The sequence below is a fragment of the Corylus avellana genome, chromosome 4 (genome assembly GCF_965113065.1).
Source record: "Corylus avellana chromosome 4, dhCorAvel1.hap1.2, whole genome shotgun sequence".
In the NCBI taxonomy this organism is placed as follows: Eukaryota; Viridiplantae; Streptophyta; class Magnoliopsida; order Fagales; family Betulaceae; genus Corylus; species Corylus avellana.
In genome coordinates this window covers 23,498,298-23,525,274 of record NC_142493.1, presented here as the reverse complement: position 1 = coordinate 23,525,274, position 26,977 = coordinate 23,498,298, and the positions used below count along the sequence as shown (strand labels likewise).

Below are 26,977 nucleotides of genomic sequence, written 5' to 3'. Positions count from 1 at the left end.
TGTAACTGTTTGGTGACGTGTTAAAACTGCCATGTTACCAAAAGATGACATGTCAATTTATAAAAATATGGGCGTTTAATGGCGTGACAACTGTTCACTACTTATTGCCACGTCACCATATTGTGACGTGTTAGTTTCTAACACGTTACTAAAATCCTTAATAACGTGTCAATTCCCACACGTTACTGTTTGGTGACGTGTTAAAACTGCCACGTTACCAAAAGATGACATGTCAATTTAACACGTCATCTTTTTGTAACGTGTGCAACTGACACGTTATTAAAAAGTAACATGTCATTTTGACACATATAATTTGTTAACGTGTCAAGTTGACACGTTAAAATTTTGATAACGTGTCAAGTTGACATGTTACTAAATTGTAACATGTTAACTTGACATATTACAATTTTGTAACGTGTTAATTTAACATGTTACCAAAAGTTTTATCCCCACCGCTTGCGCTCGATCACAATAACAGGGACTTAGCATGCGCTCAATCGCAATACCAATAACTCGACTTACTATTCAACGATATAGTCGTGCCATTGTCGTACATTACCAAATTAGTAACGTGCCATATGTGCTCGTTACAAAATTAGTAACGTGCCACATGTGGCATATTACTAAATGGCCTCGGGCATGCGCATACGCGTGTAGCCCTTCCCCCCTTCTTCTTCCTCCTTTCTCTTTCCCCCCCCCCTCTTTCTCTTTTCTTCTCCTGTGCGTAGTACACTCTAGCTCTTTTCTTCTAGTATAACGACCAGAGAAAATGAGAGGAAAAATAAATAAATCTATCACAAATGGTGACGGGTTGACTGTGACACGTCACTATTTAGTGACGTGAATTTCACACGTCACTTTAAGGTGACGTGTTAAGTTTAATACGTTATAAAAATTTTGTAATATGTCAATGATGACACGTTACAAATTTTTTGTAACATGTTAAACTTAACACGTTACCACTATTTTGATAACGTGTGAAAACTAACATGTTACTAAATGGTAAAGTGTCAAAATATGACACGTTATTATATTTATAGTAGTTACGATCAATTTTTTAACTCGTTAAACACGTTACCATTGACACGTCACTAACATTTAGTAACGTGTTAACACCCTTAACACATGACTAACGGTCCATGACAAAAAATATATTTTTTTGTAGTGAATATAAAATTAGAGGATTATAGTTTATATACATGTCTCAACACGATTCGAACTCGACACACAAACACAAATTACGACCCCTATGTACAAATGAATAGCAAAGACTGTTCTTTGTAATTTTCTATTCTCGGTTTTTTCTGATTTGAATAGAGAGAAAAAAAGAAGTTGTTGATGAAGTTAGATATGAGTTATTATATGATTTGGAGAAAAGGATATGTAAACAAGATTGAAATGAGGCAGCCATGTTCAACATGATTGAAACATAGCTTTCATATAATAAAAGGGAGATCAGATACAACAAGAAAAGGTCCCCGCCATGGATCGAGTGCAAGCCATGCAAATCTAGCCCCTTAATTAATGGAGACATTAACCATAGCAGTGCCAACTTAATTAAGCCACGCCATATTATATATATATATATATATATGTTTATCTTTGGGGTTGTGGTCCAACGAGATTTATCACAAGGTACACCTGCAGCCCATCATCATGTCAATTGCATGTCACACCTCTGGCGACCCTTCCCCGAAGACTTTGGCTCAGAATTCTCTAAGTGAGCTTGACACTTGACTGATGAAGAAGTCACTGATATTATTGATATTATTATATCAATATGTTAACTATGTTTGACAAGTATTCACAATTTTTGATACTATAGTATTGTACGTACAATTGTTTCAACACTATCCAAATCTAATATGTAACATAAAAGCTGATAAATTTTAATATGACCCGTAAATCTGACATTAATCCAATGTAAAATTATAGGGTCAGGATTATAGTTCATTCAAAATCTTGAATTGTTGACTTAATCATTCTACTTAATTTTGGGCCTAATCCATCTTCTCTATGCTATATCCCTTTGAAATTATTGTCCTGATGCATGTGTGAAATTGATGGAGACATAAGGGCGACATTTGAACCAACTGTTATATTCCTTCACATGTCTGCTTGTATATATCCTCAAGTATCCAAAAAACGAAACTACTTAAAAAATAAAATAAATAAAGAACCCACAAATTAACCATATATCCATCACTACCATGCCTAGGGAGACTATCTTATCCCTCCTTAACTAGCTTTATTCTTTCTCAGCTAGGGTTTACTAACTTGAGCATTGAAGTGCCTCTAGACTTCGGACCGACGACCTTTTGACTACTCCTTCCTGTTTTATAGATAGATCTCCTCTCAGGGACAATTCACATATTATTTTGATGCAAAAATCATGCTAGTATGAATCTTATATACAATTATTACATAATCCATAACTTTCTTGCATATGACATATTCGAGCCCTTAGCCCTTTTTCGATAAGGTTTGCTTTGTCCTAAGGGACCTGTAGTACTACATTGGTGCCTCGATGAAGCAAACATACCGTCATCCCTAGTCACCTTACTAGATTTAACCTAAGGTGATCCACACCACAAAGAATGTCGTCTATGTGACCATCACTTAATCATGCATGGTTGTACTGGTCACCTATAAAACAATTGGATCAAAAGCCAAGTAATAATAAACAAAAATCTCTGGACCATATGGCCAAGCATGTATACTCGTATGCCCGCTATTCGTACATGAGGATCCATAATATATATTCAATTATCATAATTCCTTTAATAATAAAATATGTCTCAATGCCATAAACATTTATTGGAAACATTAAGCGCATAACATAATCATTCGTTAAAAAAATGTGTTTAAGGAATAATTAGTTTGATAAACATATGCTATAATAAAAACGTTCAATAATTACAAAAGGATTTACTTACCTTGAATGCTCATCTTCAATTTCGGACATCTTAACTTAACGTCACTACAAATCATACTCTAAGATTAAGCATATTCCACACCGAAAGTCCTAACCTTGCAATAAAATAATAATTTTTCATACCAAACATGCCTTTAACAAGTTCCTTATCCATACTCACATTTTTTACAAAATTCTAACATAATTCACAATGAAAGGTAAAAAGATGAGAGATAAATATTTTTGTTAAAATATGAATAAAAAAGTTATACGAAAGCTCTTTCCAGTGCATTAAGAAGCACGGTAGCAATTTCAATGCTTAGGGAAGTAGTAGAGAGCTTGTTGTAGGATACTTTTTATAGTTTTTTTGAGAGAGATTTTTTTTTTTTAATATATATATATATAAAAGAAAAAGAATGGACTATTGAGTATTTGTTTATACTTTGAACTTTTGAATTATTTGCTTAAAAAAAAATAGCAATAATATTTAAATATTATTTAATCTCAATCACTTGGACCAAACAAAAATGTAGGAGTAGGACTGGAGGATAAGAGAAGGAGCAGGAGCATATCTCCCAATCAAACATGAAAATGTCCACGTCAGGTGGGGTGGCCCACGAAGCAGCCTCCACATGGCCGCCAGGTAAGACAAAAGATGGCAGTGACTCGGATGCAGCAAGTATACAGAGCGTGTTAAACTGATTCTACCTCAAAGGCTTCAGATGTTGGCCATGTTTTAGGCCGACAAAGATAGGGGTGTCCTGACAAAGCTCCAGCCAGAGAAAGATCTCTCAGTGGATAGAATCGGTTTTTGCTGCTCGGTCTCGGAACCCAAGGGCAAGGACCTCTGGTTCTCTGCTCATGTGCGCGTGGAGGCGTGCCTGGCTACGTCATCATCCCCCTCTTTCGGTTTCTTATTAACTCTCTCTTTTTCTCAGACCAAAAGCTTTAAGACACCAGGCTTTTTTCTTTTTTTTTTAATTTTAATCTTCTCTTTCTTTTACATTAATGATTTTTGAAAAAGAAAAAAAGAAAAGGGAAGGATGGATGATTTTTCTCGAATAAATGCCACTAAAAGTTATATGAAATTGAGATGTATTTTTATTGGAAATTTACAAGTGATGTGGAATTATAATTCAAAAAGAAATAATAAATTTAAAGGATTGATCAAATACGGTCGGACTTTAAGTTGTGAATTGCGATGTTTTAATATTATAAAAATATTAATTAAATGATAAAATATATTATTTTTTTATTGATTTACGTTTTTGAAATGGCCAGTGACTAAGATTTTGAGTTCGAGCTGAATCTGTTTAGAATTGCGTTAATAAGCTTAAAAAGTTATGACAAGCAAAAATGGATCTGTTTGATAAAGAAATAAAGATTTTTTGGAATCAATAAATATTTCCTATAAGAAGCCTAAAAGTAGTAAACCAAACATAAAAATCTCATATTCCCGAAAATCCTATCAAATTCCTAATAATTTTTCAAACGTGCGGATAATCACATTCTTGGGAATCGAGATTCATAAGCATTATATTCTTGAGAATGTGAATGCTCGGAGAATGTAACAACCTAGAACACAAGATTCTCACAAAATACTCAAAATTACTTTCACGTTTTTGTCGCACCACAACAAGTTTCAAATAATACATAAAATATATCCTCTACATCAATAAAAGCAACCTAAAATCCTTCTTTTCCTATAAGATAATTGATAATTTAACAAATATATAGAAATGTCTTAGACGATCATTTCGCCAATAATTTGCTATTTCAATTTCACATATTATCCCTACAAGCTTTATTATTTTCTAGATATAATTAACTTCAGCTTGAGTCAATAATATATATATATATATATATATATATATATAGTACGTTGGTCTTTCAAGTGGAGAAGATGCAGTGGTCAAATACATGAGGCTTTGTGGATAGTGGGACTGCTTGAATCAGTGGAGAATGTCTGTACTTTTGTTCATCAAAATGCCAACAGTTGTACTGTTTTCAAACAATTTAAAGTATATAAAAATACAAAAAACTGTCCAGATTCAAAAGAAGTTCATGGAGCTTCGTGTAAGCTAAATCAGCATATGCGTATATGGAGAGTACATGTTTAAATAATGTGAAGCCAAGGAGCGCAATGATCTATATATTCAGACTTTCTTTACCCCATTTTTACATAATTTCTTTTAAAATATCTCTTCTTTAAACTCAAATATTATAAGGTGTGTCACTTTGCAATGAAAATATTTACGCTCGGACAGAAAAGCTCCTCCCTAAGAGATCCATTTGTATGCTAGAGTTGCGTGCCTTACTTTGCCATCAAACCGGCGACGGCGATCGGATTTAAGAATGGAGACGGAAACTCGCTTAATTGTGGTGGTGTTTGCATTACTCGTGAACCAAGCTCAAGCATTAACATGGCTAACCTTGGCCTAATTAAGGTTTGTATTTCAAGATGATCTCAAATATTACAACAATTGATCATTTATGTGGTAAAGCCTCCATCAGCGGAGCTTAGGGAATTAGGATCGAGATAGTGGCAATAGTATTTGGTGGTAGGATTGGAGAAGAGCCAGTTCCTTAAAAAATAAGGACAAAATTATCGAAACAGGCTCATTTCTAGTTCAAATAAATTGAAGATGATCAAATTTCTCATACGACATGCAAAACTAAATCTTATGGGCATTTGTTTTAGCCGAAAGTAACAAACGGGTTAAGTTGATTAATTGAAAGCAAGGATGCGGACGTGTGCATATTGTCATGTTGGTTTCATCATCTTAAAAAATAGTAGGGACATTAATACAATGTCATTCTCCTCCATACAGATAGTTAGTAAAAAAATAGCATTCTCAGAAACAACTATAAGTGGCTCATGTATCACCTCAAGAGCCAAGACCATGGAGGGTTGGTGGGAGGTTTAATCCCCTATTCAATCCTCTCCTTTTCTATGGGTAAGCTATTTAATCCCTCCTTCCTCAGATATGATTCCAATCCATCCCATTAATTTGTGATGTACTTTGGTAAGCACATTTACTCTCCTTCAATAGCCATGTAGACTGAATTAGGCTGAGGTGGCCTGTTGCTCTTACGTGGCACTTGGATGAGTACACCTCCACAAAAAATGCTAGGTTTCATTCATGTATTTGGGTCACCTCTTTTTATAGCAAGATGATGGTTTCCATGATTGGGATTTGGGAGGCATCAACCAAAGGCTAAAGCCACACAAATGGTGCACTAAACAGTCTAAACTATTCTTATTATAGTAATGAATAAGAGGAGACAGAGAGATTGAGAGTGATAAAGAAGGGATTAAAGGGTGGGTGCATGGTTTGGTAGGACAGGAGGATCTCATTTTCATCATTAAGACTCAGATAGACAGTACTACGTGTACCTCTGGAGAACCTATCAACCTATTTTCACTCCTCACAAAAACAAGTCACATCCTCCTCATCTGCTGTCTACTGACCACTCAGGCCTCGGCTTATTAGCACTTGGAACCTATCCTTATTTATGTCCCACACCCACAAAACTAGCCTAAATATTCTCTTTTTGTCACACACCCTAGCCTAGCTAGTGGTGCATATTTGATGCTGATACCATATATTAATTAGAGGTCTTAAGGACTTGCTCATATTCATTGAAACCAGTTATCCACTAGAGTAGCCCCCTTCCACACACACACACCCCCCCCCCCCCCCCCCCCCCCCCCCGGCGCCGGGGGGCGTTGGGATGGACCAAGGGTTGGACCGTTATTGTTTATTGGATAAGAACCATAGCAGAAATTGATTGCTATTAAAAAAAAGTAAAAATGTTTGTTATGAAAAAGTTATTTTTTTTTTATTGATTTTTTTTATTTAAATAATAATAAAAAATAATTAATGTGATTTTAAAAGGAAGAATGTTTTGAGTTAAATTTTTTTTTGGATGAATAGTAATGGCCTCTTGCCAAATGGTGCCACTTACAGATTAGACCTCTATTGATCCTTTGATGATTAGTTAGCCCCCTAAGGGATTCATCGACTGATGTCTTCTATGTGTCAATCAATCCCTAGAAGATTAATTGACCGTCGATCAGCCTCCATGAATTCATTGACCGATGGTCCCAACTAATGAAAATATTGGAAAGAACTCATAATAAGAAGTATCCTATCATTAATGGCATTGCCTATTTAGACTTGGCCTATAAAGGAGGATTATCTCTAAAAATTAAGGATTTGTTGCAGCATTCCATGAAGGAAATTTATTTATGTAGATATATAACATTTCGTATCGAACCCTTAATTTTTGATCCTTAGTGTATCAAACCCACTTGCAATAAAAACAACAATCCTATAAGTAACACCGGTGACAAATCTTATTTTTGAGGTATGCATACTTTTCTCTCTCATTCTTTTGTTCTTTAGTTTCTTTCTCAAACATCCTACTAACTTAGGTATCGGAGTGTTCGCCGTCAATACCTCCAACAAGTCACCCATGTCTATCTTTAATTTTTGCAAATTTTCTTACTTGAAATCTCCACACGTGATCAAAAGTAAAAATAGGGGCGGAATCACCCCTAGCCTTGGAAGGAGAGGGGTTTTGGGTCCCTCTAAAAATTAAAAAATGACACAAAATTTGAAAAAAATTCTTTTAAACTTTAGGTATTTTAGGAAAAGGAACTCCCAAAATGAATTTTTACCCCTAAAAGTTTTATTTCCTTCTAAAATTCTAGTTCTGCCCTACACAAACATGTTACAACTTGTTTTAATTATGCATGGTTTAACACAAGCTAATTAAAGTTATGAGAATAGGTAAAGAATCAAAGTGGGCATGATGAATTAATGGGACAGAAGTAAATCTCTGAGCAAGCAAGTAGAGGATTAAATAGGTTGGTGAAAAGAAAGGAGATAAATCCAAATAGGATGAAAATGCATGGGCCGGCACTGAAATTGCTTCACAGAAAAATACAATATGTTTGTAGGATATTTTTGTACATGTGGATGAGACGGTGTCTTCCTATTTGAAGAGAGGGTGAAACAAACACCTACTTGATCCACTATCACACCATTTCCCAATCCTTAATTTCAACTTCAATTTCATTGGAATCTTTGAGTATCACCATTAATTCATATATGGAGCCACCACCATCTGATATTTAGTCAACACCTAGCCTTCATATTATTCATGTAAAATGACTGAGATGACAAATCAACTGCCAAAATAATTCCATCCTTTTTTCTCTCTCTCTCTGTCTCATACCTTCATCTACCTTGTCTTTAATTAAATTGATTGTTTGATTTTTACTCTCAAACAATCTAGTACGGGACATTATCTCTTCTAGGTTTGTGTCCTGTGAATGTAAGGCAAAGGAGTGAAATGGGGAAAAAGATAAGGAATAAAGCATTAAGTATTTCCCTCTCATGATTATCCTTATTAATTTGTAAAACGATCGAGGTTCCTTAATAATACTTAGTGGGTGACACTCCCACTCCCACTCCCACTCCCACCATGCAATTTAGGAATTAGCATGCAAAAAAGATAGGAGTGGGGGTATTCAATGATGCCAATGATGTTAAACACTATTAATAACCTAATCCCATCAAACACTATTAATAAGCTAATCATGTTAACTAACACATAAGAGCTGCACCGTGGGCCTCACCTGAGAACTCTCACCAACTAATTTACAATTGTTTTGCTTAGAATAATTAAAAACAAAACCCAATTTTATAAATTACAAGCAAGAGTACAGCATGATTAACTTGGTGTTTGGTGAGACACACCATCAACCATTGTGTAGCTTCAATTTCCAAAGACCATGGATCTGTGTTCCAAGATTTACTGCGACATTAAATACTAAAAGTGACACTTCAAAAAATAATAATAATAATAAAAAAAAGTGAAAGAAAAAGAAAAAGGAAAAAGAAGAGAGGGTAGTGCGTAAAGAAGGGTATTTTGGGACAAGACATGAAACAAGAAAGGAAAGCTTTTGAGGGAAACGAAGTTCGAGAAATGGGAAAGCAGGAGGCAAGAAGAAGGTAAAGGGCTGCAATAATTCAGACGCGGGAATCGAAGAATTTTTGTGTGATGGGCTCCGGCCTATTCTGGTGGCCGTACGCCGCCGATAGAGAGGCGCCGTACTTGAGTTGAGGGGGGTAGAGGGGCTGCGCGTCATTTGAGTGGGATTTTTTTTTTTTAATTAGATGGGACAGCTAGGCTTAGCAATATGTACGACTTTTCAAGAGGGGGGTTTTGATAAGAGAGTGATCGAGTGCACGGTGGGTGTGTGGAGTGTAGAGTAATTGAGAGAATTTCTTGTTGGGTCATTTATTGTACATCACGTGACGCCAAATCGAAAATAACTTTAGTAATTAAATTAACTTTACCAACTAAGAATGAAAAGGATTTTCACATATAAATGTTATATATAAAAAAAAAATATACACATATCTTTTCATACTAACACCCCATTTATTTTATTTTTAATTAAAAATAACATTTATGTTCTCTCAAGCTATCAAATAATTTTAATGTGTTCATTTTTTCTTGCAAAAATATTAAAAATATCTTTAGAAATCTTTTAATAAGAAAAAAAAAAACCTTTAAATTTAATATAAAAAAAAAATGGATCTTGTGACCCTCGATTTATCACCACTTTTTTTTTTTTTTTTTTAGGATAGCCTTTTTAGTCAGTTTATAAAAATATTATGTCATTTTGCGGATAAAATCATGTGTTTTTTTTATTAATAAAAATGATAAACTCAAAAAAAAAAAAGAAGTAAAAAAACATGTACATCTCTTATATTATTTTAAAAATTATGTTAAAAGACGTATCATTTTTATAAATTAAATTGAAAAAAATTTCTCAAATCCAATTTATATAAACATACCCTTCTTTTTATTAAGGGTAGGGTTGTTGTTTGAGATATTATATATTTTTGGTAGTTTGGAGAAATTTTAAGGTAATTTTTAATTTGGAAAGAAATTGTAAATTGATTGTTACTTTGAAAGAGTGTACAAAAAAGAAAGAAAAGAGTGTATTCTTTTACCGGATAGTTAATTTTGGTTTGCTCATTTGTATGCAAATTATTCTTTCTTCTAGTAAAAAACAACCAAAACAAAACAAAACAAAATTTTCTTACAAGAACACGATCTGACATTTACAGTCGGAAACATTAAATTGGATCTTCAATAAGGACGAAAGATAGATGAATGGAACCTCAGTATAAATGCCACAAGTAATATAAGTGATATATATTCCTTTTGTCTCAAAGATTCAAATTACAAAAATATAAAGAAATTAGTTGTGTCCAAGTAATATTTTTGAAACAAAATACAGTAAATAGCATTTTCGGCCATTAAAAGTAGGACTGTCAATTTTGGTACGACCCGATAACCTGATACGAATACGATACAAAATTATTGAGTTTGGGTTTACCCTAAACGTTTGGGTCATAAACGAGTCGACCCGTTTATTTTACTCTTGACGGGTCGTGTCGCAAGTCACCCAGACATGATTAAAATTTTTTTTTTTTTAAACCCTTAGCGGGTTTGGGTCATAAACGGGTAAATTGACCAGTTTATTTTGATAAACGGGTCAATTGACCTGACTATGACCCGTTTATTTTGATAAACGGGGTTAATTGGCCCGTTTATAACCCGACTCATCACTTTTATTTTTTTTTAAAAAAGCTAAACAGGTTAAGTAGGTCGTGTCGAGTGACCCGTGAACTTATCGTGTCGTGTCAGGTTTGATGGGGTCAACCCGTTAGCTAAACGGGTCATTGGTCATAACGGGTCGTAAACGGGTCAACCCGCAGACCCGTTTTGCTAGCCCTAAATTATGAAAAGACCCTTCAAAGCTTTTGTTATATGGCCCACAGTGAATTCCAGCTCACCTTCCCAACAGGCCAGAAATATGAATGAAGGTGCCAAAATCGGCCCAGAAAAATATAAACGCAGCAACATATTTGGGCTGAATCCAGAAATGAGGCAACTTGATGAACAAAGTTATAAGATAAATCATTTTGAGATCCAATGAATTCCAATTCTCTAAAATGTTAGGTTTTTCATTTGTTTTGACAAATCCCAATGCCAAAAATCTCTGCATATTATATGTTTATTTATTGCACGTAGTTTAGATTTATGTTGACTAATACTGTTTAGATTGCTTTCTTTTATTTTTAATTGACAAAATTTGTCTTCAAACACTTATTCACCCCTTTTTGGTATTGACTGCCTCTATATATAAAAGTGGTTAGTGGTACCAACAGTTATTAAATAACCGCTAAGGTGGTTAGCGAAAGCGGTTATTCAATTGTGCTAACTGCAACCAACTTTTCACCCCTACTTCTTGGTATGCGTTTACAAATATAAACCGTTTTTCATCTTATTTCAATATCATATTGTCGATCATGAAACAAGTTAAAAACAAAATAAATGTTTAATTTCTATCTTTTGCCAATTTCTTATCCATCTCGGTACATGAGATATGTAAATATATGTGGGTCTCATAGATTCAATTGTAAATTTAGAAAAAAAAATGGACAAGAAATATGTAAGAAAATGACACCAGACACATCTAAAATAACAAATCACTATCAGTGTCACTTTCTAATATACATACATAAATAATAAAGCTAAAGAAAATCACCAAATAATGTTCTACTAAACAAACAAGGAAAATGGCTGACAAGAGCATGAAATGTGGTCCATAAAAAATCTTCTCTCTCAAATCCTGAGCCTAGTAATAGCTATTCAATGGACTAATCTCCCTGAGTTCATGTGGGAATTTATTTATAAGACATGAAAGTATACAGAGAAATGCAGTGGCTAATTGGAGCAGGCATCAGGCCTCGTATGGAAAATCAAAAACAATAGTATAATACAGGGCCAGAGCCTTGTGCATATACTTAAAATTCATCCTATTTCCACAAAACCATAGCCATGGACATCATCAGGATTATCAACCAAAGAGAATTGCCCTGTAGAATTGAAGTTGCTGCAAAAGAGAAAACAGGCCAAACAATTGTTCAAGCTGAGGAAGATCAATCTCAAGAACTCAAATAGCTCAATTTGTATGCCAGTTATTAAATGGTGATGTAGTGAAAAGATATTGAAGCTCTATAACCAGAAAAACAGACTCAGATCAGCAAATAAGTCATTTAGGCATTAATGGTCAAGGGGCTTAAATCCTAATAGGAGAACAGCCCTATTGGTTGCTTTTATAATCAGGCATTCATTAATATAAGTTTCTTCTACATCACTTTTTACCTTAATTGTACTCTTAGTTGCAAGGACGTGGAAAAAGAAGAAGAAACTGCGTTCTTCATGGATTGTTTGAACAAAAAGCATACGATCAAGAGTTTAAACTCATAGAGCGGAAAGATAAGATGCACTACTAATGCGTCTCAACCCCGCAACATGTGGATACTCAGCAACTTGTTGCACTAAGGAACAATGGCTACAGACTACTTGGCTTAAGGCTAGATAAAGACATTGGTTGCAGTTACTTGCTGGATGGGGTTTATTGCAGAAAAATCTCCAGATAAGACATTACCATATATTTTACTTCTCTTTGTCTTGAGAAAAGCAGAAAAAAGAAAAAGAAAAAAAAAAGACAGTTTATATGCGAGTCTGAATTTCCAGCCTCACCTTGGTTCTTACCATCGTCAGCTAATGCTGGAGTCACAGCAGTAGTTTTGTTTGACAGTGTAATCCCAAGGTTCTTACAATCCAGTCCAATCGCACCTAAAATACAAACAGGAAAACTCAGCCAGGAATTCCCTCATGTTCATACTATTTATAATTTATTAGCAATCTTAATTTTATCCCATGAACACTCAAACATATCCCTTTGCCATAATAACTGCTATTTTCTTTAGCCACTTATAGGTCTCTGCTCTTACATTGCTTGAAACATGGGAAGGCAGTAACATTTAGAAGATTATAATAACCCTCGGTGCAATCACAACTGTATGTGAAAACTGATGTCTTGTTGCATAAGCCGCCTCCACAGTTGGCCCAGTAGCAGGCTATAAGAAAAACAACAAAATGCATCAAGTAATGACAATAGTTTAAAGAAAATATGACAACACGCAAGGTTAAAGGCATAAAGTTATTACCATCAAAGATTGATGCATTAGCTCTTCTTTCTTTCTCTTGGACAGGTGAGGGGGCACTTGTGCAGGAGGTATCAAGGGTACCTAAAAAAACCCAAAAACTATCAGCATCATCAATGGAATCATTTAACTATGCTTAAACTATATCAAAATATTCATATTAGAATCTTGGCCTATTACACAACCATGTAAAATTAACATTAATCTTCGGCTTGGGTCCAACATCAACATCACATCTTTACGAATTCTTCCCTTCCAAGTAAGTTCGAGACATCTCAGCATGACACGAATCTATGAGAAGATTAGGGTGTGATTGACATGGATTACCATCTTATATAAACTCTTCGCAAGAAATCTTGTCCACTAATATTTAGTGGGAGAAATCTACCAATACAATCAATTTCATCCAACTTTTACGACCTCTTCAACTATCCTAAATCATATTGAACCATAAAAAGTATTCTGATGCCATCAACAAACACCACCAAAACTACTAAGATACAAGCCATTGCTACAAAATTATGTCTTTAGATTGTAACACAAGGACAAAGCAATTCATAAACAAATTCCTTCGCAGTGGAAATAGTGCTCAAGTTATTGAAAGAAGATACTGTAGCAAAACTTTCAAATACACATAATCCACTCGGATTTGCATGAGAAAGAGAGGAGAGAGTGAAAAGCCCTTACAATTGGGAACCACGCAAGGGAGAAACTTTAAGTGATCGTCATCATCAGAGCGAGTCTGCTTCCACCCAGTCTCACATTCACATTCAAACCCGAAAGTGCCATTACTTGACCCCTTGCAAGTTCCTTTTCCACATTCCACTTCTTTGCATATATTATCTTTGGTCATCAGAAAAGCACAAAAAGAAAAAAAGAAAAAAAAGAGAGCATAGTTATATGAAAATCATCAGGATGATCAAATTCCTAACCCAAAGTAATACAAATATGAAAATCTACGAAAACCCAGTTGTTAAAATCCCACAGAGTAGATATCTCAAACACACAAAATACTGAGCCTAATTATGACCCAGAGGCCAAAGAGAAATGGTAAAGAAATTGAGGAGAAAGAAAGAGTACAAGGTCGGCAACAAACCAAAGACAGGAGAGAGCAGAGGGGACAAAAGGTCGCTTAGAGCAATCCGAGGTTGCAGAACAAGCAGAAGTGCAAGAAAGGCAATGACACTACTATTCCAAGCCATCTCTCAAACGGACACAGCCACAGAGGCAAATACACAATCACTCACAGCCAGAGACTCGGACAGAGAAAGAACACCCAGTTAAAAAAACACAATAAAAATTACGCCTTTGTATTGTATTTAATGATCTACGCGTAAAGAGTTTGAAAAGAAAGGGGATATTTAAGTCGGAAGCTTCTACAGTTGGGGGTGGCCGTGTGGGAAGCTAACGTGGCTGAGCTACATGGTGAAGTGGGTTGTTGGAAGTTAGGATTTGGCTCCCTTTTACTAAGCTGAATTTAATATATTATATCGCTTATTTTATTTTTTTGACAGTATTATTAAATAATAATTCTACTATTCACTTAGACATATTTAGAGAAAACAAATCAAAAAAGTTTTTATTTATTTATTTATTTTTTTGACATGTCCACACAAGAGAATGAGAAAGGAGAATCTGAACTAATGACCACCGCTTCACTAGACATAATTCACAGCTAATTGAACTACTCATTGGAGACTTCAAAATAGGTTCTTAACTCCACTTCATGGTCAATATTTTGATAGTTTTTTTTTTTTTTAAAATATTATTTATAAAAGAATCCTATTTCTAGCTAAAGAAAAATCATTTGGAAATGTGATTTCTTCTTTTGAAATTATATATATATTTGAAGGATATAAATAAGTCAAATAAATAGACAAGTGATAGCTAGAGCAGCTAATAAATGGGCATAAAATGCTTAGGCAGCAAAGTCAGATTTGAAAGCAAGTAAGTCTCCCAATCGCTGTCTCACGAACAGAAAGCCCATACCCTTAGGCTTTAAATAGGGCATGCATGATGCATTGGAGTAAAAGTTGGCGTAATTTGAGTTCATTTTGGTGCCGCACATGATATGGACTAACACGTAGCGTTTGATATTGCAATTTTATAGATAAGTGTGTAATTTTAAATTAAATCGAAAAAAATAGATCATTTAGAATTTCGTTTTAAAAAAATTGGGATATGAAAACTTAATATATGCAATGTAGTGCTTTTGTTGAAAACACATAATTTTAAAGATTAAACTGCGATTTTAAAAGTCAAACTGCAATTTTTTTAAACGCTTATTTACATTTTTAAAAAAATTTATATTTTAAATCCTACATTTTAATTAAAACTTCGAATCCAAACGAACCCTAAAACTACAATTCATAAGGGAGGACATGAGGGCTTGGACATTTGTTTAACGAGAGCCCTTTCCTTGATGAAGAGAGAACCATAGCCCACTCAACCGAGTACTGTGACAAGGATTGGGCTTGGCAATTAGAGAACTACGGCCCATTCAATTGATACCTTCAAATGGGCTTTTTTGGAAACTCCTAGCCCAACTACTTTGATGACAGGTTGATTGGGCTAGGAGTTACAATTGGACCAATCGTAGCTACCGACTTAAATTATGGCACGGCTTTGTACACGATGATTTTGTCAAAGGTTTTTAAAGGGATTTACTGGAATTCACTGGCAAATTGGTCAACGATTTATAATTGGGCTGATGATGTAAATAGAATATTCTTGGTATATGGTTGGATTGTTTATGGCATTCAGTAAATGAAAATGAAAGCTTCAACCCATATTTCAAATGCCAATTTAAGGACATTAGTTGTCGGTTGATTCAAATGACTACAAAGATGTTTCAACTTCCGAGTAATTAATGATGGTTGTTGCCCTTGGGAACTTGCAGGTTGAAACAATTGGAGAGCAAATCCGACATGATCCAACAGCACCGGTGGTGCAAATTTGCAAAGGGTGGAAGATGTTGACATTGTCCACCTATTTTACCACTGTCTTCAGGTAATTAGTGTAAAACATCTTATTTTTATTGATGTTTTGATGAAATTAGATCAAGCTATAACTCAGTTGGACTTGAGAAAGTGTATGCGGTTTCTACCGTCTAAGCCCTTCAGGCATCTTAGGATCTGTTTGAGTGTGCGTTTGATGGGCTTAAAAATGCGTTTAATACTCAAAAAGTCCGTTTGAAGAAAAAAGTATCCGTTTGGTAAAAAAATTGAAAGTACTTTTAAGGGTCCAAAAAGCCAAAAAAATAATCAAAACGCACTTTAAAGCTGATTTCCCGTTGACACTCATTATTGAAAGTGCTGATTTCCCGTTGTTTTAAGGCTCTTGTTTGGATTGTCCACCCATTATTTTTACTTTGAGATTTGTGGGATGGGTATGAGGCTCAGCCCTTGCCGACAAAAGCTGACAAAAAAGTGATATTGGCACGTAAAAACCTTGTTTAGAGACAAGAAAACCAAATTCTGATGAATTAATTAGCCACATTGCACATGGAAGAAAGAGATGCAAGTGCAAACAAAAAGAAAGGACTATATATGGAGCATCTACAGATTCTATACCTCCAATCAAGAAATCTTTCACATGCATCTATATTCTTTAAATACACTTTTTAATCATATATTAATTAAATTAGTGTTTCTTTTAGGTACTACACCCCCTTCCCCCTCCCTTTTCCCCTCATATTTTGAACCAATAATGTCATGAATAAATTACTCTTATTCATCTGCCATAATTGTATTATTGCTTCTCACCCACAGAATGTCTTTGAAGGGATAAGTACTGTTTTGCACATGATTGACAATCAAATTGGGGAGGAAAACACTGGTATCTATGCTTTCCCCACCCAAGTCATCTTCTTGATAATCACATCCATGATGCTTTCCCCTTCTGGTAGAACAACTCTCATGGAAAGTAGGAAACTTATGTTGCCCCCATGAACCATTAACACCCATTGTCCTCAAAAGAAATCTTTAACAATAATAAACATCTACAACCTAAAACTCCCAGTCAATCTGCTTAGTAATTTACAGATTGATTGAAGTGAATTGAGAATTGCATGTTGATAATGTCCATTAAATGGTGATTAATGATTGATTAGAGTGGTGGAATAAAGAAATGGGCAAATCCCAAAACACTGCTTCCCAGAACCAAACACCTTAAATCCGGTCAAAGGGGGAGCATTTAAACATACCATGTGACTGCCAACTAATTGTTTCATTACAAGAAATATTAGTTCATTATTATACTTTTACAGATCAATGATGGTGATAGACAACTGAAATCTTTAACACTTCGAATAACTTAACTAACTAACTCAACTTAGGCCAGGTAGGAGAGAGTCCTATTCATTCCTACTCCCAAACGAGTAATGATACAACTTACGCCTGACGTGCATTAACAGTGATGCACGCCAGGCAAAAAATTTTTTTTTATTATTATTTTATGGGTAAAGATATAGAGCACGCCCGGCGTGCTTCAACAGTGAAGCACGCCGACCGTGATTTTTTTTTTTTATTATTATTTTATTATTTTAATTTTTTTGAAAAAAAAAAAATAAAAATTTAGCCTGGCATGCTTCACTGTTGAAGCACGCCAGGCGTGCTCTGAATCATGACTCTTATTTTATTATTTTAATTTTTTTGAAAAAAAAATAAATTTTTTTTTTTTGCCTAGCGTGATGATGCCAGGCGTAAGTTGTATCATTACTCCAAATAATACAAAGTCACAAGGCCAAACTGACTCCGATCCCACATGGGCAATTTATAATCCTGGTGTGCAGATGCATTTGCAGTTTTTGAAATGAATGATGTATTTGTTGCCTGGATATGATCATTATGTTATTTTAGAATGGAAACTTCAAATGATTATTCGTCATTAAGAGCACGTTTGGGATTGTGTTTGATAAATAAAGCTTTTAAATAATTAATAATTAAAAAAAAAACGCTTTTTGGTAAAAGCTTCATTTTTAAGCTTTTGCCACAAGTGCGTTTTGGCAACTTTTTAGCTTTTTAAACCCTTAAAAGCACTTTTAATTTTTTTTTTACCAAATAAGTATTTTTTTTTTCAAAGTAACTTTTTGAATGTTAAACGCACTTTTAGGCCTCTCAAACGCATACCCAAACAAGCCCTAAGTGTAAGTAGTAGTCGTCATTAGTTGGGTTCAAGATGGATTCTGCATTGGCTTAGTTCTTTTTAATTAAGTAATATTCTTTACTCACAAATATTGTTTCCACGAATCTACTGTTGACAATCTTGTAGTCTAATAGATGGAGCCAAACCCCATCAATGATCAATGTTTATATTCTAACCACCACCAATCCAAGAGGTTCAAGTCTCCTTTATGATTCCAGTTGAATATATTATTTAAAATACACTTTAGCAAGCATTTGTCTTTATTCGTGTAATGCAAATAAGAGAAAGGTATATGATCAAATGAAATCATTTTAATTCAATATTAGTCTCTTCCTTTGTTGGGATTATAATATAGTACTGCTTGGAATTTTCTGGGATATTACATGGTATAGATATCACTGAAGGGAATATTAGTCTCTTCCTCAACCAGCAATGCTTAGATTGAGCTCAACAGTTGTATTCTGAAGTTCTGTTTTCAATCACAGCTTTAATGGATTCTGGTATATATATAGTTTTTTTTTTTTTCACTGTTTAAGCCATAAAGACTCAAAGGATCTAATACCATGTAAGATGCTTTGAAAGCCCAGACCTACTACCACTTTTGCCTATATATAACAATTCTACTACTCATAAGATCTACAAGTAATAATGTACCTAACACATATAATGGTAGTATGATGGATGGTCCTTGCCTATAAGCACTACAAAAAAACTATGATTTAGAGATTTTCTGTAATGGGGTCGTTTTAACACTAGGGGTCATTTCAATAGTAAAACGATCACTTCTTCTGAGAGGGGTCGTTTTACTGTAACAACGTCAATCACATTAAATTACTTGTCTCAAAGAATAACTACTCACATTCTCTTTAGAGCATCTCCAACAGATGCTTCAAATAGTTTATAATATAGCTAAATTTAGCTATTATGAACCATTTTACTCATCCAACATGTTTCAAAGTAAATGATAGACCACGTAAGTTAATTACCCATGGTGGGCAAATGAGAGAACGTAGCTTGATTAATGGAGTTACGGCCTACTTGAGATTGCATTTGGGGACTTTAAAAGTGCGTTTAACACCTTAACAGTTCGTTTGAAAAAAAAAAAAAAACACTAGTTTGGTAAAAAAATTTAAAAGTGCTTTTGAAGGTCAAAAAACCTAAAAAATGTCAAAACGCACATTTGACAAAAACTTAAAAATGAAACTTTTACTAAAAAAATGTTTTTTACTTAAAAGCTCTATTTCTCAAACATAATCCCAAACATGTCCTATAATAGGGGTTAATAGAAGTTTACTTAACTAGTGGGAGGTTATTTAGTATGGGCTATTACATGTTGTGGTGTGAGATATGTTATAGTGTGAAAGAAGTGGTAGTGGTTTAGGTAACCGCTAGTAGTAGAGTATTTAAGGGTCTTTATGTTATGTTATGTTATGAGCATGGTGAATTTCTATTGTCTTGTGTATGTGGTTCCAACTCCCCCATGAATTGGAGTTTTATCCTTAATATAATTCTATTTTATCGTGTGACTTTGATTGGGACCCATCAGTAAAGTTTTTGTTATCGTAAACTTTCAAATATACAAGTTCATTGTAGCACAGTGAATACATTTTTTCTTATTTTCTATTTTCTGCTCTCTCAACGTGAAAAATAATATTTAAAGAAAGTAGATGGTAAAATAAATAATTTGTTGGAGTTTGTATTGAAAATATAGTAATTAAAATTGAAAAATGTGTGTTTTTGGTAGCTAAATTATCTAGTAATCTAATAGCTTTTAGAAAAGTGCAGCCTTTTTGACAGAGGAAATGATGAAAAGAGGGGTAGAATGACTTCTTGCTTGGATCATGGAAGGCTTGGACTTGACTCCAAGAACTAGTAGGATAGGATAGGAGCACGTGCAAACACCCAGGAACCCCAACATAAATCTTTATCTTCTGCTACACAATTGTGTGTGGACCACACAAACCCACAAGGTCTCCCAATTTCTAAAATCCATGTCCCTGAAATGGACCCAAGTGGACGGCTTCCCCACCCAGATATGAGTATTTTACACGGATTCTGCATGTTCATGAACCATTTTCACATGGCTTCTGATCCTCTCCATCCCAGATTAGCCAACATCACATTGTGACCAAAGTACCCTAGCTGACTATATCACAAGGATGAGCTCCTGCAAGGACAAAAAGGGATCAGTACCATTAACTTCCAGGAGGGTGCAAGTGGCTCATCTGGGAGCTTCCTCTTTCTTGCCCCCTCAAACAGGCCTCACTTAATAAACAGGCCACAAAGACCAAATCATCCACTGTAATAGGCAGTTAAAACACATAAAGACACATTATATGATAGTTTAACTGAGATGGGCCAATAGAACAGTAACAATTAGGTTGTCAAACAAAGAGCAATTATGTTCAGTATTGATAAGGAGGACCATTGTATTGTTGAAAGCTACTAATCAATTATAGGCAGGGGAGATCTAACAGTATCATTTGTTGCTTTCTTCGATAGTTCTATATATGTTGCAGCTGTAAGATAGTGGCAGCTTAGAAAGGTTTGAAGGAGATGGGGAAGACTGGAAAGTGGCTTAGAAGCTTCCTGACAGGGAAGAAAGACAAGGAAAAGTTGCAAAGTAATCAGAATTCTTCCATTTCCATTGAGACTAATCCAAGCACTCCAATTTCAATCCTACAGACAACCCCAAAAGAGAAAAGGAGATGGAGTTTTCGAAGATCTTCAGCCACATCACCAGCTTCGAAGGACTTGAATTCTGCAGAACCAATTGCCACTTCGTCGCCGGCAGTACAGACCATGTTGGACACAGAGAATGAGCAGAAAAGGCATGCCATGGCAATGGCTGCAGCGACGGCTGCAGCAACTGATGCAGCCGTGGCTGCTGCACAGGCTGCAGCTGCAGTGATCCGACTCACGGCAGCTGCCAATGGCAGAGCCAGCGCCATTGAAGAGGCTGCTGCCACAAAAATTCAATCTGTGTTCCGCGCTTATTTGGTAAGGAATTCTGGGATTCCCTATCTTTACTTGGGTAGCCATTTTATCTATTGAAAACTCAGAGGATTCATTGGTGTTGTTGCAGGCAAGGAAAGCACTATCAGCATTGAAAGGACTAGTGAAGTTGCAGGCGTTGGTGAGAGGTCACCTGGTGAGGAAACAGGCCACGGCTACACTTCGGTGCATGCAGGCACTGGTGACAGTGCAGGCAAGAGCTCTGGCACAGAGGATCCGGATTGCTGAAGATGCAAAGCCTACTAATCATAGGAATTCTACCCACAGAAAATCGACACAAGACAATCGGTTCAGGCACAACTATCATGTTAGTTTCATTTTTTTTTTTCTAGCAGTATTTTCCTATTTCAAGATCTTATTTACTATCAAGGGAAATTCCTTGCATCCAGCCAAAGTAATTTAGAAAGGGAACATTCTACTTGTTCACCAACAAATATTATTAAAAAATTTCCACAAATGTATGAAATTTCATTTATTTGGCAGAAATGAAAACATTCTTGTATGTTTTTTTTTTTTTTGGTAAAGATAAGAAAAATGTTCCTTTCTCTTTTATTCTTCACTTCTTTGACAACATAATAAAAGATGGGAAAATATATAAACTTTTTGAATTGCCAGGTGGGGCAAAGAAGTCAGTCACACCTGATGAAAACTATGCACTCTCTACAACACTGATCTGCAATCTGGTTTTTGTGCATCTAGGAAATGGATAAAGGCATGGAGGAGGACATTAAGATTGTGGAGATGGATCTTGGTGAATCAAAGGGAAGTTTAATGAGCAGAAATAGCTACTCCAGCCACTCCCAATATGAAGGAGCAGAGCATAGATTCTCCACCCATTATGCATACTCAAAGCCAGACAACCACCAGGCCTCACCAGCTCCATCAGCTCTAACAGACATGAGCCCAAGAGCCTGCAGTGGACATTTTGAGGACTATTCCTTTGACACAGCGCAAAGCAGCCCGCAGTACTTCTCTGCCGTGTCGAAACCCGATCCTTCAAGAGTTCCTTTCGCTTTTCCGAGGCCAAATTATGCAGAACCTTTGTCCTATGACTACCCATTATTCCCAAATTACATGGCCAATACAGAATCTTCAAAAGCCAAGGTCCGGTCACAGAGTGCACCAAAGCAAAGGCCAGACTCATTTGAGAGGCAACCAAGCCGGCGCAGGGCATCAATGGAAGGAAGGAATGTCCCAAGGGCTGTGCGGATGCAGAGGTCATCTTCCCATGTGGGTTCAACTGCTCAAAACTACCACTATCCATGGTCAATCAAGCTTGACAAATCTACAGTTTCCCTTAAAGACAGTGAGTGTGGATCCACCAGTACAGTGCTCACAAATGCAAACTACTGCAGATCCCTTGTTTCATATGATGTGAGTATTAATTAACCAACCAGAACTCATAAAGATTGTCCATGAACCACCCAAAAATAAAAGTAAAATAACGCTTAGGATGAAGTAAACATATAATTCACCAAAATAAAATTAATATTTGTTTGGTTAAATCGTCACATATCCCAAACGCTTAAACTTGTAGAAAGAGATAGAAGCCAATCTTAGTCAACATCTGATCAAGTTGTTTCATACTTTGTTGTGACTGCAGCCTCATGGAAATAGGTATTAGCATTGCATCTCTCACCACTATAATGACTGAAACTTGTATATGGCTCCACCAGAAGGAACATGCAGATGCTAAACAGACATCGGAAGCTTCAAGAGGGAATTACTAAAGATGGTAAAGTGTTTGACATAGAAGCTGCTAAGATTTATGACAATTTTTTTCGTAGTTTCTGAATTCAGGTGTTATTCAAATTTCAAATGAAGTGCCGTATTCTAAGTCATCTTTTTGTAGAATCTTTTTTCCTTTTGCTCTCGGTGTTTCTGCATATTTTGGCTGAATGTATTCCTGCCGGAAAAGTGTGAAGATAACTTCATGAGGAACACAATTTGATCTGTCTATAGAAATTTATGAAAAGTGTGATTTTCTGTAACATTGTTTTTCTCTTTCAACAAGATATTCAACCAGAGATGTTGTTCTTTACTGCAAAGATTCAAGAGCTTCACATGGTTTAAAGCATGTTCGAGGTTGTGTTAGAGAAATAGTACTTTTAAGTAAAAAAAAACGTTTTTTTTAGGGCTTTTAGGCTTTTTGGACCCTTAAAAGCACTTTCAATTTTTTTTACCAAATGGGTACTCTTTTTTTTTTTTTTTTTTTTTTTCTTCTTTAAATGGACTTTTTGAGTGTTATACTCACTTTTAGGCCCCTCAAACGCACACCCAAACAGGCCCTTAAAGTCTGTTTGAGATTGCATTTGAGAAATAAAGCTTTTAAGTCAAAAAGTGTTTTTTGGCAAAAGCTTCATTATTTAACTTTTGCCAAAAGTGTGTTTTTGTAATTTTTAGGCTTTTTGGACTTTTAAAAGGGCTTTCAATTTTTTTTACTAAACGAGTACTTTTTTTTTTTTTTTTTTTTTTTCAAACAGACTTTTTGAATATTAAACATACTTTTAAGCTTCTCAAACGCACACCTAAACAAGTCCTTAGTGTGACCTGCCCACCGCCATTCTGTGGTCAAATTGCATAAACAGCATTTGATTCTTCAACGAAAGGGAAACATTTACCTATATTGTCTCTATTGTCACCTGATATCAATAACAAAGTATAAAATAAATAAATTTTATTAATAAAATCATAACAATTAACTTCACTAGCTTTATATTTGTAATAAGTCATATATAGCATTATATGTATATTTAAACAATCCATATATACACACACAACTATATATACACCTATATCTACATCAAGATTTACAATCATAACTAGAATTCAAGCTATTTCCATCACTTTAGAAAGGCATTTTTTCTTCTATCTATTTAAACATTTAAGATGCTCTAACTACAAAGATAAAAACAATACTATAGAAAACAATAAAATAAAATAAAATTTTACGAGTCGAACCGAGTTTATACCAGTTTGGTTTATTTAATAAATGAACATAAATTTTTGTTTAAACTCAATTCATTTAATAAATAAATCCAACTCGAGTCAAATTTATAGAGTTTGAGTTACTTAAAGACAGTTCGGTTGATTTACGGGCCTAATTGATTTCCATTGGAATCTCACCGTTGAGATTGCCCACATTTGGATTCTAAGATACAAGGACACAACGGATATGGAACCTTTGTTACTAACCTACTTATTGGGCCCTTCCCATTTCCTAAAAACACGATCTAACAAGACAGCCCATTTTTCAAAGGCCCATTTGAAAGGGCCAAACAGGTACTGGGCTTTCTGTCAATGGGCTTTAAGGGCCCAGCTCGTCTTTACCAAAATCCAAACCACATATTTGGATCAGCATGCAACTTAACACGTGGGCCAGTGACTAATTTGATTATGTACTCACCATAACGCTAATTTGTTATTTATTTATTTTTCTAGTCAAATAAACAAACAGAAAAAAGAAAAAAGAAAAAAAGGGATTGCGAGGGATCCATTCACAATTGGCTCTCTAAGGGCCTATTTGGAATTGAGTTTGAGGAGCCTAAAAGTGTTTTTAATACTCAAAAAGCCAATTTGAAGAAAAAAGTACCCGGTAAAAAAATTAAAAGTCCTTTTAAGGGTCAAAAAAACACTTTTGACAAAAGTTTAAAAATGAAACTTTTGCCGAAAAACTTTTTTTTGACTTAAAAACTCTATTTCTCAAATGCAATCTCAAACAAACTCTAAATAGGTTATCTAGACACCACTTTCAGTTAAATTTATAAGCCCTCATTGATTCAAATGCTAGTTTTTACTGCACATACATCATCATAATAGTTGTGTAGAGATAGTAGAGAATTTACTAAATAGCATTATTCTATTTAATCTCTCACTCTCTCCCCACTTTAATGCAACACTTCTTTTTCTTCCAATCTAGATCTTGCTACAACATATTCTAAAACTAATTAAAATATATATATATATATATATATATATATATATATATATAAAGTAAATAAATATATAAAGAGTTTTCTATTTGGTTCCTTTTAAAAGTAGCTCTTTAAATTTGAAAAAGAAAAACAACTGAAATTGGCTAATTTGTTAATTTTTTTTGAAGGGCATTTTTTATTTTGTTTTAAAAAAAATTTAATGTGACATAAACTAAAAATATTTTTGAGTATTTTGTAAATGGTTTATTTTTTGGATTGTTTGATAGTATTTTTATTTTGGAAAAAGTCCACATATCCCCCTCAAACTACCACACAATTGACAATGTATCCCTCAAACTTTTAATTGTCACAATGTCCTCCCTTCCAAAGAGAAATGCTAGGTATTCTTTTAATGTTCTCATGGTGTCTTCCTAACTTTGATGTGGCTATTAAAATCACTAATAGATTAAAAGTCAATAATGATAATCTCAAATTCAACGATAATTTTAAAAGCCACATCAGAGTTGGGAGGATACCAGGAGAATACTAGAAGAATACCTAGCATTTTCCCCATTCGAAACTATCAAAATATTGTCAATGTCTCCTTAAGGCTAACAAAAAGACAAAAATGCGTCTATAGATTTCTCAATAAGACCAAAATACCCTTATAAATTTGAAAATAAAATAGTAAAAAAATTAAACGAAAATTTTAATTAAAAAAAAAAACAATTTAAAAAAAAAAAGATTTTTAAATTTTTTTTTTTTTTTTTTTTTAAAACGGAAATATTTTTATTTAAAAAACGATTGTTTTTTAAATTATGTTTTAAAAAACGAAATTTTTTATTTTTTAAACGATTTTTTTATTTTATTTTGTTTTTAAAACGTAAATTTCTATTTAAAAAAAATTATAAAACAAAAATTAAAAAAAAATAGAAAAGAAAATTTTCAATTTTTATATTAAAAAAAAAAATTGAATTTTTTTAATTTTTTTCTTATAAAAATTATTATTATTTTTTAAAAATTTGGCCCCCCTTGGATTTTATATTTTCTTTTTAAGTTTTAGTATTTATTTTTCTAAGGGTAGTTTTGTTATTGGGGGGGTGGGAACATTGATAATATTTTAGTAGTTTGGGGGGGGGGGGCGGGGGGGTGGACATTATCACAAGTGATAGTTTTGGGGGGGACATTGTCAATTGGGTAATAGTTTGAAGGGAGTATGTGGACTTTACCTTTTTATTTTTAAAACATAAAACAAAAGAGAGAATGAAAAAAGTTATGAAACAAAACAATTATACTTTTTTTTTTTTTTTTTTCTAATTGATTGGAGAAAAATGTTACAAGGGAAGACCATTCTTGATCCGGAAATAAAAGAAAATGTGGACAAAACTGCTAGTACTTGATCAAACTTCAACTTAGCTATTTCTTGTTGATAGTTGGATTTTCTTAGTTGGATGAAGTTCTAAATTAGTAACAACAAGAATAGTAATTTACATTACACATTTTTATAATATGATTATTTAATTCACAATGCTGACGTTATAGATACAATTAATCATTAAATTAGATCTTGTATAAAACAAAGTCATAAGTTAATTAAAATTGCTACAGCAGAGAGCGCCACACAGGAGGAGGAGGAGGAGAACCTTTGATCTCCCTCTCCTCGATCCCCTCATCTTTTGCTTTCTCGTCTCCCCCTTTTCACCTTATGAGTTAGACTATTTACCTGATGCTCCATAACTCCTTGTGCAATGTTTTTTTCCCCTTTCTTTCCGCCTTTTTCCCCTCCTTCGTCCCGTTTTTTGTTTTAGCCCCTCTCCTACGGCCCCTGAGTTCAGATCCTTCGAGTCATTTTTCGGTTCTACCTTGGCTCTTAGATCAGATTG

At 34.4% G+C, this 26,977-nt stretch overlaps 2 protein-coding genes across 3 annotated transcripts; one reads left to right on the top strand and one right to left on the bottom strand.

Annotated features, from left to right (window-relative positions):
- Positions 1-11,533: 11,533 nt before the first annotated feature.
- Positions 11,534-14,357, bottom strand: LOC132178912 (neurogenic locus notch-like protein). 2 transcript variants are annotated; one of them, XM_059591494.2, is made up of 6 exons: positions 14,117-14,357; positions 13,708-13,863; positions 13,024-13,104; positions 12,808-12,933; positions 12,566-12,649; positions 11,534-11,900 (listed from the first exon to the last, which is right to left on the bottom strand). In XM_059591494.2, exons 1-6 carry the CDS (start codon positions 14,220-14,222, stop codon positions 11,824-11,826), a joined length of 630 nt encoding a protein of 209 aa, XP_059447477.2. In that variant the 5' UTR covers positions 14,223-14,357; the 3' UTR covers positions 11,534-11,823. The 2 variants fall into 2 exon arrangements, with proteins under 2 accessions (XP_059447477.2, XP_059447476.2); XM_059591493.2 differs by having other exon boundaries at positions 12,554-12,649; positions 14,117-14,356.
- Positions 14,358-20,619: 6,262 nt separating this feature from the next.
- Positions 20,620-22,889, top strand: IQD19 (IQ-domain 19). Its single transcript, XM_059591891.2, has 4 exons — positions 20,620-21,165; positions 21,251-21,487; positions 21,880-22,554; positions 22,784-22,889. The coding sequence occupies exons 1-4, from the start codon at positions 20,722-20,724 to the stop codon at positions 22,802-22,804; spliced, it is 1,377 nt and encodes a 458-aa protein (XP_059447874.2). The 5' UTR covers positions 20,620-20,721; the 3' UTR covers positions 22,805-22,889.
- The last annotated feature ends 4,088 nt before the right edge of the window (positions 22,890-26,977 follow it).

Bases quoted from the DNA above. Each gene is read 5' to 3' on its own strand.
- IQD19 (XM_059591891.2), top strand. From the start codon at position 20,722: ATGGGGAAGACTGGAAAGTGGCTTAGAAGCTTCCTGACAGGGAAGAAA. The intron at 21,166-21,250 runs GTAAGGAATTCT...GTGTTGTTGCAG, and splicing joins CTGTGTTCCGCGCTTATTTG to GCAAGGAAAGCACTATCAGC. The intron at 21,488-21,879 runs GTTAGTTTCATT...TTGTGCATCTAG, and splicing joins GGTTCAGGCACAACTATCAT to GAAATGGATAAAGGCATGGA.
- LOC132178912 (XM_059591493.2), bottom strand. From the start codon at position 14,222: ATGGCTTGGAATAGTAGTGTCATTGCCTTTCTTGCACTTCTGCTTGTT. The intron at 13,864-14,116 runs GTTTGTTGCCGA...TGATGACCAAAG, and splicing joins TCTGCTCTCTCCTGTCTTTG to ATAATATATGCAAAGAAGTG. The intron at 13,105-13,707 runs GTAAGGGCTTTT...GGGTTTTTTTAG, and splicing joins CCCTTGCGTGGTTCCCAATT to GTACCCTTGATACCTCCTGC.